This window comes from Aegilops tauschii, chromosome 2 (genome assembly GCF_002575655.3).
Source record: "Aegilops tauschii subsp. strangulata cultivar AL8/78 chromosome 2, Aet v6.0, whole genome shotgun sequence".
In the NCBI taxonomy this organism is placed as follows: domain Eukaryota; kingdom Viridiplantae; phylum Streptophyta; class Magnoliopsida; order Poales; family Poaceae; genus Aegilops; species Aegilops tauschii.
This window is the reverse complement of record NC_053036.3, coordinates 37178338-37190169: the sequence shown is the minus strand read 5'-3', so window position 1 is coordinate 37190169 and position 11832 is coordinate 37178338. Positions and strand designations below refer to the sequence as shown.

The window sequence follows — 11832 nt, the reverse complement described above, 5'->3', positions numbered from 1 at the left end:
CCGCCGAAGAGTAGGAGCCAGAGTGGGGGGAGGAAGAGGAGGAGGAGGATGACGACGAGACGATGATCTGGATGGTACAGTCGGCGATCCGAAGAAGAAGTGTAGAGGAGAAAGATTCAACATGCATGAGGACGAGCTATTGTGTGATGCATTGGTTGGCCACTAGCCTCGATCGTCTCCATGGTACGGAGCAAAAGGGCACAACCTTTTGGAGGAACATTCACATATGGTTCCATGAACACAAGTATTTCGCGCCCTACTCCGACGCGTTGATCCAAAACCGTAAGTGCAAGTCCCTCAACCATCAATGGTACACCATCCAAGAGGCCGTGTCCAGGTATTGCGGGCACTTGAAGCATCTCATCACACGGTGGTCCAGCGGTGCACAAATCACCGAGCAAGTAAGTCGATCACTAGCCGGATATGCTTTAGTTTTGTTGATCACTAGTCGGACATGTATTGTTTTGTTGCTCAGTAGATGGATATGCATTGTTTCACTTTGTAGCATATTCATGCTTGTGTGATGTACAAGAACTTGGAGAGGAAGTCCTTCACCATCATGCATTGTTGGTTGAAGTTAAATGGGCAACCGAAGTATAACCTTTTCATTGCCAAGACCACCACCCAAGCCAACGAGGAAGAAACTGGCGACCCTACGGACCCAACCCAAGAACTGCCAAAGAAGGTTAGAAGAAATTTACGGGGCAAGAAGTGGGAGGAGGAGAGGGGGAAGCGAGAAGGTGTGGCGGCCAAGCTGATGGAGAGGTTCGAGGAGATCTTGGCGAAGAAGGAGGAGGAATGCGTGAGGCGCTCGAACATTAAGGAGGAGAGGAAGGCGGAAAGGTTCAAACAGTTAATGGAGGCGACGGAGAAGAATATCAAGCTCAAAGAGAGAAGGACCATGATCGAAGAAAGGAAAGCGGGCGCTCGAGAGAAGAAGGCCGCGCTTGAGGAAAAGAGAGTAAAGATCGCCACCAATGCGGAGGACGCCATGATGTGGACCTTGAATATCGACTCTTTGAATGACGATGCTAGAATGATCGTGCAATCTGTCCGCTACCACATCTTGGAGCGGCAGAAAGATGAGTTGGTGGGGCAGAAGATGAGGATGCGACGGCCATGGAGATAGTCGCGGATGCGGAGGCTGCCTACATGGCGGCGACGACACCTCCTTGATCGGGGAGCAGCTTGCTGGGATTGACGGTCCGGCAGGGCAGAAATGCACGGACTGCCGAATTAATATTCTTTTGGATTCAGACTAGTAAAAACTAAGCATATTTGCTTATTTTTGGTTGCGATCAAGGATACAATCCGGCGCGGGTGTGAGCCATTGGGTTGTGTGAATCAGTGTTACATTTGAATTTGAAATTGCTCCTGGACATATATAGGCTAGCGTTGGATGGCGTCCTTCCGCGTCCGTATCCGCACACTGTTTTCCGTGTACATAGACGGATCCCGGGAGGATATTTGCGGGTAGCCATTGCAGATGCCCTGATGGAGTGGTCGGCCATATACCAAATTAATCGGAACCAACCTAGGATCATGAAGGAACCGCACTTCTTTTTAACAAAAGGAACCATACTTATAGGTAGATACTCATGAGATCGATCTACAAACCCACGAGACCCGCGAGATATGACCCTTTTAGCTAGAAATTCACTAGATCGTCTAGTTTTTTTTTTCTTTTTTAGGATAGATCCTCTAGCTTTTGGGATGTGTCAATCCTTGATTTTATTTCTCATCTGCATGTAAACGAGTAAACGATTTATATCAGATTAAAAAAGTCATATTGCTGTAAAAAAACAGGTGAAAATAAGGGCCTATTCTCTCGCTATAATTTCTTTTGGCCACGTCCCAATTAATCGGAACCGACCAGGATCAAGGAACCATAAACCCCACGAGATTGATCGCCTGATCGGATCGGAAGTTCGTTACGGCCGCCGGCACTGCGACGTCCGTCCGTACGGGATGTCTCTCCCGGAGCGCGGCCAGCAGGGCAGCAGAGACCGGCTGAGCGACCTCCCTGACGGCGTCGTCGGACACATCCTCTCGTTCCTTCCCACCAAGGAGGCCGGCCGCGCCGCCGCGCTCGCCGGGAGCTGGCGCCACAAGTTCGCCTACGTCCACACCATCTCCTTCGTGGAGTACGTTGCCCCCTTCCGCGGGGACGACTACACCTTCTACCTGCGTGCCGGGGATCGCCCGAGCAAGAACGGGGCGTTCCTCGACGACGTCAACGCGGCTCTCCTCTGCCGCCGCCGCTGCGCAGGCGACCGCAACGCCGCCCCGCGCTCCTTCCGCGCCCACTTCGGTGGCTACTACGACTGGGACGGGCCCGTGGTGAGCCAGTGGCTCTGCCACCTGCTGCGCCGGAGCGGGCCGGAGCTCTACCTCGACCTTCGCCTGCAACTCACCGTCACGGCCGAGCACTATGCTGGGGAGCCGGACCACCACGGCGGCGAGGAGGACGACCGCTGCCCCTCCTTGCCCTACGGCAGCTCCGATGCGGATATGTTCACGCTACCACTAGGTCTCTTCTCCTGCATGGCCATACGGACACTCTGCCTCGGCGGCTGCTATCTGGATCCACCGGAGATCATACGCTGCCGCTCCTTGAGACGTTGCTCCTGAGCAGCATCGGTGAATTGGACTGCGGCGGCATCCAGCGGCTCATCTCCTGCTGTCCGTGCCTCGTCGACCTTACGCTGGAGAGGTGCGACACTTTCACGATAACCGTCCTTGACAAGCACCTTCATAGGCTCGCTATACGGTGCTGCCACACCTTGGTCAGTGTGACCGTCGACGCTTCGGAGCTGAGGGAGTTCGAGTACAGGGTGCCGTGCCTGCAGAGTCACTCGTGACCCTCCACGGTGCGCACAAGATATCTTCGTATTGAGAGTGAATCCTTCACGGGATTTCCCTCGTTTCCGAGCCTATGGAAGCTTGAGCTAACAGGATACCTTCATCGAGGCAGCATCGAGGCGGTGACTAGGATACTCGAGCAGGCTCCACGCATTAAAATTTTGACGCTGTTCATGAAACCAAGTAAGGACGTCTGGGTGCACCCTCATGAGCTCAGCGATGAGAAGCGGGTGAGGGAGATCAACCTGGTCCACTAGCAGGGCCACGAGGCACAGAGGTATATGGCCAAGCTGCTGCTCTGCAATGCGCGGGTTCTTGAACGAGTGTGTGTTGTCTTTCCGAGGGGGCCGCGAGAGTTGCAGATTAGACTGAAGAATGAAATCGGAGAATGGGTGATGAAGGTGAACAAGTCGGCAGAGACGATTTTCTTGTAAGGTAGAGTCCCATGAGCCTGATAATTTTGTCTAGGATTTATTTCTTGCAAAGTTGTTCTCTAGTATGTTGTCTCTTAAGATGAATTGCTAAATTAATTCCACGCGATGCAATCCATTTCTCTTGTGATATTTTCTCCTTTAATCGGTTGCTGCAATGTTGATTTGGTTTGATGGTACTCGATGGCTTGAATCCTATGAAACAACCCATATGTAAACATACGGTATGCTTATTGGACGGTACATGATATAGTCTGCTGTAGCTTATCACAAAATAATACAGTGCCCAGAAAGTAATACCGTCCTTTTATTTCTTAATCTCTTAAATAATCTCTTTGTAGCATCAAAATTGCCCTATCAAAAAAGAACTTCCACCTGTCTTATCCAAAATTATTGGTTTAATGTATATAATCGTATCAGTAAGAGCCTACATGTTTTAATTTAGGACTAATTCAAAAATACAACAGAGTTCAGGATAAACCACTCGGCGTACAGATCTAAACAGTGTTGGCCAGCAGCTTCACTCGGCTTATAGAATCGATAAGTCATGTATGTTTAAACCGCACTCGGCCTATAGAACTGCATGAACCAAATTACACCTACCGGTTTAGTTATAAGCCAAGTGTCTGTCCATAAAATACTCGGCTTACAGGCAACACCTGGCAGCAGCGTGGACCCACGGAACACTCAGCTTACGTGGCATGCCACGGCCTATATGTAAACTGTGTGTCGCACACTCAGCTTACGTGGCATGCCACGGCCTATATGTAAACTGTGTGTCCAATCTGGCACACGGCTTAGTAAACATTAGGCTTATAGCCATGCCACATGGCACCTCCATTAGGTGCTGCCGGCCGTGATTTTTGTATCTTCGCCGGGTGCAAACAAAATATACTCAGCTTACATATAAGCCGAGTCCCCGATAACCCGATAATTAACACTCGGCTTATAGGCTCTAAGTCAAAACTTGCTAAGCCGTGAGCTATAAACCGAGTGTAATACTTGGCTTACTGTTCGCCGTGGTTAAAATGGTCTTTGCCATGTGGTTAAACTGGAAACATTTCAGCTCCAAACTCGGTTCCACGATTACAGAAAATGGTTTTGAGATGTATCTGGTGCGTGTTCAAGAAAAGACAGAGTGCATCGCTACAGAGGTTTGTTAAATATATGACCTGCTCGGTACCCTTCCAAGAACAATTCTGCAAAACACAATGGAAACATGTGGGATATATTATTCCATGGAGGCCCGCACATATTTTGATTTCTTCAAGCAAGGTCCATCCTTAGTCCAGCATTACAACACCTAGTTGACTCTAGCTGTTCCTACAACTGCCATGACTAATAATCATAACTTGTTTCATCTCGAAACATATTTTATACTGTACAAACCTTTCTCACTACAGGTACAACACAACACTATGTTCAGTGAAGGTTTCTATTCCTTTCCTATGAACTTTTATTTCCGAGATCATACTCACATGAATATCAGCATATGGCTTACTAAGTTGAAACTGTTGTCATCAGAGCTACCAAAATCCATCCATGGCATCTTCCTTCTCCACCTCGCAGCTAACATCCGCGTATCTGCTCAAGCACGCCAACATGCCCTAGACATGGCGCCCTGTCCAGGGGATGGCTACCGATTCTGACCCCGCAAGTGCAGCACACATGAGGAATACAAACTACAGTCTTTTACTTGATGATGCAATGCGGGACAAACTTCAGATTCTGAACAAAAAACTCTAATCCTGCTATTCAAATATGCATGGTTTCAGTTTAGCATATGAAGTTATGAACCCATTTTCCAGAACAACACTTCTCCATCAGAAGTTTGTTTTCCGTAGTTTAGGTTCGACATCCTACTAAATCACTCCTGGACGTCTACATTGATGCTGACACTCAGTTTTTACAGACATTTAAGCGTATATCCATTCACTGTCAGTTTCCATTCATGCAATGCAGAATCCCCCAAAATTATAATTTAACAGTAAATTACCATGTAGCTGAGTCACAATCTCAGGAGAAGTTCATATGTGTTCTCTGCATCCAGATATGGTCTGAGTCATCGTCCTGAAGAAATCCCATACCTGCTGATGGTCATCAAGAAATCCCATGTAGCTACAGAAGCGGCCGCTTGAACCACCTTGTGTTTTGATTTTCGGCCGAAAAAAATGGATTTCGGCCGAATTTCGGCCATCTCGGCCTGGGGCGAAAAGTGTATTTAGACCGAAGTTGTTCAAATTTAGCAAATTTTGGTCAAATTTAAGTCAAATTGCAGTCAAAATTTGATCAAATTTCAGCCGAAATTTTTGAAAATGGTCGAAATTCAGCCATCTCGGCCTAGGGCGAAAAAAAGCTCAAACCGAAAATCAAAACACAGGAACCACCCAACCCTGTCGCCGCCCCCGGAGCCGCTCGCCGCTCGCCGGCATGGACGGCCACTATGTCTGTCCGTGCGTGTCCGACGCATCCGGCCCCGCCGCCGGCGACGACCGCCTCCTTCGCGCCTCCCCTCTCGCCTGAGCAGCGTGCCCCTCGCCCTTCATGTATGTGCTCGCCCGCCTCGCCGGAAGACCATAGCGCCGGCAGTGCCCGAGCGCCGCCTCTACGCCCCTGTAGCCGGCTGCTTCACATGCGACCGCGCCGCCGCGCGCGTCCTCTGACGAGCCTCCCCTTCTCCCGCTGGCTCTTTTCCCAGCCACCACGCCTCCAGGCTCCAGCTCCGATGCTTCTGTAGCCCCTTTCTCATCCCACTAGCCGTCACGGGCACCTTGGTGCCGTTGCTGCTTGCATCCTCGGCGTGATGGTTAGCTACTAAATCTCTCTCGCTTTCTGTTACTGGGAGGCGCCGAATTGGCGGAGGGAGGCGTGCTGGCGCAGATCTCGCGGCTCGGCGGAACTCCTCCTCCCGCGCGCGTCCGCTCAGCCGCCACGGCCGCCTTGGATCTCGGCGAGGGGAGGAGATGGAGGATTGGTTTGGTTGTTTTGGTTCAATAGAGGGGTTGTTTTGTAAAAATGAAGCATTTTCTTAGATCCACTTAAAAAACACAGGGACTTTCTTGAGAAAACACCGCGACGGTGAGCGGGAAGAAGCGATAGCTACTTTATTATTAGGTAAAGGTAAAGATAAAGAATTGGTTTTATGCCAAAAGTTAGCATGCCAATATTTTGGCAAATGCCAAATGTTGACTAGCGATTAGTTGGCTATCAATATTTTATGTCAATCTCACAAAAAGTTGTCAATTTTTGCCAAATTTTGGCTATGCCAAATGTTGACATCAACCCAATTATGCTCTATATTCCAGCCTCACACGGCGGACTCCTTTCATGGTGGATTTCAACGAATATTTGTGTCCCATTCTGGCAGCAGCGAGAATTCAAGTGCCTTGGTTTGCTGAAGTTGAAGACTTAAAAAAAGAACAGTGCTAACTACCGAACATTATGTTTGTAAGCAACATTACCGAAAGATCTCTCTACCCCACGTTCAACCACTTCCGACCGATTTTTTCAAATCCGTATACTTAGAAAAATTATACGGATTTAAATAAAGTACAAGAATTTTAAAAAGTTCAAGGATTTGAAAAAAGTATACGAACGCGAAAAAAGTACGAGAATTTCAAAAATGTTCACGGCGGTGAATTTTTTTGCGCGTATTATAGTCAACATGGTCAAACCGAGTTAGTCGGCACGAAAACCAATCAAACCCGTGTTTTCTTGGGGACGAAGCTTGTTGGTTTCAGTAGTTGGAGTTGCAAGTTATCCGGTTACGGAGTTAAGGGCCAAATCTACACTCCGCCAATAATTGAGGGACAAAAAATATAATTTTCTCTTCTTCCTGGTTACTTCTGTAAACTTTGATTAATCCCTATCTGGCTGACTGAAATTGTCCGGTCAGACATGCTTTCGCGAGTTGAATAAAGGGCCGAAGGGCGTTGAGCTTAAAAAAAAGGTTAGACCGGTTCTTTTCCTGCAGTTCAAATCCTGATATTAGTCGGGCACCTTTGTACGTTCTCCATATTAATCTGTCGGGAGTGTCTATCTCGCGCGCGCGCGTTGCAGCGCTCGTTTTCAGACAGGCCTAATTTGGAAAGTGACTTAGTTACATGGATTAATTAGGGGTGGATTAATTAGCAGCGGGCCCCCCTGAAAATCGGGGGGGGGGGGGGGGGGGGGGGGTGGCGATTAGTGTTGATTTGGGGTGGGGCCGACTCCCAGCCTTCGCATGTGTACGCGCACAAAAGTCTCACATGGTGGGCCTGATAGAAAATCTGGTCAGCTGAAGTCTTGCGCTGGATTGGTTTCGCTCGTTGCAGCGGCCGAGCGTGAAGGAGTCTTCTCGTAATCTGGAATGTTCAGAAAATAAAATCTCGGTTGTTATAAGAGAGAAAAAGAAGGTAACGACCGGGCTTTGTGATTCGTGGCAAATTAGGAATCTACATATATTCGCGAACGATCGACTCCTGATGTTGATCAACGAACAAGGAACCCTACTACATCTACATATATTCGCAAACAAGGAACCGCACCGTGAGCCGGGATGACTGCCGCACCGACGAACTCCTGGTGTGGGGAGGACCGCCTGAGCGACCTCCCGGAGGGCGTCCTTGGCGTCATCCTCTCCTACCTCCCACCAAAGAGGCCGCCCGCGCCGCCGTGCTCGCCAGGAGCTGGCGCCACTCCTTGGCCGCCGTCGACGCCATGTCCTTCGTCCAGGACGAGGCCCACGACAAGAACGACCCCAGCTTTACCGCGCAATCCCAGGAGAAGCGCAGCAAGAATGGGGACTTCATCGACGAGGTCAACGCCGCGCTCCTCTGCCGCCGCCGCTGCGGCGCCGCGCGCCTTCCGCGTCAACTTTGGCTGCTACACGCGCTGGGACTCTGCCATGCTGAACCGGTGGCTCTACCACGTGCTCAAACGCAGCGGCAAGGAGCTCCAGCTCGACCTGCGCCTCCAGCACACCGAGCTCGCCGAGCACCACGTCAAGGAACCCTACAATGGCGAAGGCGACGGCGATTGCGACGACCCCCGCGCCAACGTGCCGGGTGACGACAGGTGCCCCGCGAGCTACTCCTATCAGTCCTGCCGCGCAGATGAGTATGCGCTTCCACGATGCCTCTTCTCGTGCGTCGTCGTACGTACGCTCTGTCTCGGCGCCTGCACGTTGGAGCCGCCCGAGCGCATCGAGCTGCCTTTCCTCGAGACGCTGTTCCTAAGCACCATCAGGAGCACCGGCGGAAACATCCAACGCCTCATCTGCGGTTGCCCGCGCCTCGTCGACCTCACCCTCGAGAGGTGCGGCTACACAAACAAAAGTCACAACGACCCTCTTCCCGACAAAAATTTCACCATCGCTGTCCTGGATAAGCATCTTCGCAGATTCTCCCTAAGGTGCTGCCACAACCTGGTCCGAGCGAGCATTGATGCGTCAGAGCTGAGGACGTTCGAGTACGGGGAGACGTGCCATCGGAGTCGCTCCTTACACTCCACGGAGCGCACAAGATCTCTTCGTGCACCATCGGTTTCTGCGGCAGGAAAGTTTACAAGGGGGAGTTGCCCCTGCTCAGATGCTTCCTCGAGCAGTTTACCGGCACAAGACATCTGCATCTCGTGTCTACTTATCTCGGTTCAGGCATCGGAAGTGAGTTTTTCTCGGGATTCCCCTACTTTCCGAGCCTCGTGCAGCTTGAGCTGACAGGATACCTTGGGGGACACAGCGTCAAGGCGGTGACTAGGATACTTGAAGTTGCTCCAAGCATTGTGATTTTGTCTCTATTCATGAAGCCAGGTTATGAGGACAGATTTCACACCGAATACTTCTGGAGGCAACAGCAAGAGCTCATTAGTGAACCGGCTCTAGATGTTTCGATCCCGTGCTTGCGAAATCGGCTGAGGAGTATCAACCTCGTGCACTACCAGGGCGACGACCGACACAAATATCTAGCCAACCTGCTGCTTTGTAATGCGATGGTTCTAGAACAAGTGTGTGTTGCCTTTCCAAGGGGTGAACATAAGTTGCAGACTAGACTCAAGAAGGAAATCGAAGGATGGTTGGTGAATAAATCAGCAAAGGTGATATCCTTGTAATGAAGTTATATAAGTGTCAAACCCAAGCTCATTTTCTCTTAGAAGGCGAGAATTTAGCTTTGTGTATCCTCAATTTGATTTGGTGGCCGGTATAAAAACATAATCGCATGGAAGCTATTGGAGTGGAAGAGGATAGACCTCATGAGAGCCATCGAGTAGCATCTCTAAATTTCAAAATGAAATTAGCAATTTGGTAGATATCGCCATCAGAACTTCGCAAAGCAACCTATGATGGTTCTATGTCACGGCGTTTTTTTTTTATTTCTTAACCTCATAAATAATCTCTTTGTAGCATCTAAATTGCCCTGTCAAAAAAGAACTTCCACCAATCTGATCCAAAATTATTGGTTTAATGTATATAATCGTATTAGTAAGAGCCTAAATGTATTAATTTAGGACTACTTTGAAAATACAACAGATTTCCTAATTGACCATGGTGAGTTAACTTAAGAAAAAGTGGCCCCAAATTTTTCAAGGAATGTTTCTCTTTGGGAAAATCAAGAGTTTCTTGTTAAAAACTTCATGGGCTCCAAGAAAAAGTATACACTCACTTGACCATGGCGACTTTAACTTTTGAGAGAGGATTTTCCACCTTGCATTTTATATGATGACACAACATCCACCTTCCGTTGTTGCGACAAGATTTGTGTTGTATTTTTTTTTAATTTATTAGAGAGGGTATATAACTAGGAATCGTTCTTCCTGCGGTGGCGCACCACCCTGTGTTACGCCATATTAATCGTCTTGCTTGCGTCCAAGGAAAGGGAAATGGAATCGTAGTTTGTATCGGACTAGACTAGAAACAGAACCGACTCAGAAACAAGGAACCGTACGTACTACATATATTGGCCCAGGAGCCGCAGGTGAGAATCAACGTCCCCGCACCCTATGTGTAGTTTTTGTTAGCCATGATCAAAACTTCTTCTCCCTTCCCTATGCTGAATGAGTCTGGCCTCAAGGCTAGGCCCAGGAGAAGGATGACTACAAATGGATCCAGAATACTACCATAAAGCTCCATGGCCGTGGCAAAGGCACAACAAACGACACCAGTCCTATCAAATATGGGTTAGTATTAGGAGTGGTCGTTGAGTGTGGGTGACTATCGATTGTGGCGGCGAACCTTCTTGGGGGAGTTATCGTCGAGTGTGGGTGACTATCAATTGTGGAGGCGAATCTTCTGCGCTTCTCTTTTGGCGGCACTCTGGTGCCGCTTTTGCGCCTTTGGTGTGTTTTGCCGTATTTTTATTCTTTCATCAGCTTTGAGGATTTTCCTAACACCATGTATCCTTTTTCAGCAGATTGGCTTTATAATATAAAGCGGGGCACGGGCCTGTTTCGAGAGAAAAAACCACTGGACACTGAGGATCCAAACAGACCGAGCAATCTCTGGAAGTGGCCGTCTCACCATAGAAACCACCCCCTCGCTCCAGGCCATGGATCCAAGGTCACTCATCACGTCATCATTACCAACCGTCTTCTTCATCATCGGGCAATTGACGCAGCTGCACACCTCCCGTGCCGTCTGGGATGTTTTCCTCAGAGAGTCGCGCACGCGTGATGCAAAATCCGCTACATGCTCTCCAACCAGAAGAAGAAGGACCCATCTGCTGCTGCGTACTACAACAAGATGAAGGGGTACGCCGACGCTATGGCGTCCGTTGGCAAGCCCCTCTCCAACGAGGAGGTGCTCGGCTACATGCTCGCTGGTCTGGGCTCGGAATATGAGCCCCTTGTTGCTTCAATCACATCACGTGATGAGCCAGTGAGCCTTGCTAGCTTCTATGTGTATTTGATTAGCGCCAAGCTTCGTCTTGAGCAGCAGACTTCCACTGGCGAGATCTTCTCCTCCGCCAATGCAGCAGCCCGCGGTGGAGGTCGTGGTGGCCAGGGGCAGGGCCGTGGCTGTGGAGGCCGCAACCGCAACAAGCCCACCTGCCAAGTATGCCAGAAGTATGGGCATGATGCGTTGAGGTGCAGGCAGCGTTTCAACCGTGCCTATCAAGCTGAGGACAACCGCGAGCGCTACGGCAACACCGAGCGCAACAACAACGCTAGCAACACCGGCGGCCATGGTGGCTACTCCGTCTGACACCAACTGGTACCTTGACTCTGGCGCGACGGACCACCTCACCAGCGACCTTGACCGCCTCACGGTCCATGATCGCTACAGCGGCAAGGATAAGGTCCATGTCGCCAATGGAGCAGGTTTGCAAATCTCTCACGTTGGTCAATCTATGCTTCCTGGCTCACACAAACCACTCCTCCTAAAAAATGTTTTTCACGTTCCAGACTTGCACAAACACCTTACTTCAAATCATGAACTTGTTTCTGATAATCGTGCATTTGCCGAGATGTATCCTGACTTTTTTCGTCTGAAGGATCAAGTCACGAGGGTCCTTCTGCAAGGTAGAAGCCGCGGTGGTCTCTACCCAGTGCCAAGCTTCCGTGCGTC

The 11832-nt window shown here is 49.7% G+C and overlaps 1 protein-coding gene, 1 non-coding gene and 1 pseudogene across 2 annotated transcripts; all 3 read left to right on the top strand.

Annotated features, from left to right (window-relative positions):
• The first annotated feature begins 1968 nt into the window (after positions 1-1968).
• On the top strand, positions 1969-3296 carry LOC109759483 (F-box/LRR-repeat protein At3g58900-like; annotated as a pseudogene).
• A 7657-nt stretch (positions 3297-10953) lies between these two features.
• On the top strand, positions 10954-11469 carry LOC141040695 (uncharacterized). The gene has a single exon (XM_073506812.1). It carries the CDS (start codon positions 10954-10956, stop codon positions 11467-11469), a length of 516 nt encoding a protein of 171 aa, XP_073362913.1.
• Positions 11047-11185, top strand: LOC120975133 (small nucleolar RNA Z247). Its single transcript, XR_005770970.1, has one exon. It is a non-coding gene; the product is annotated as a small nucleolar RNA Z247 (small nucleolar RNA).
• Positions 11470-11832: the final 363 nt, after the last annotated feature.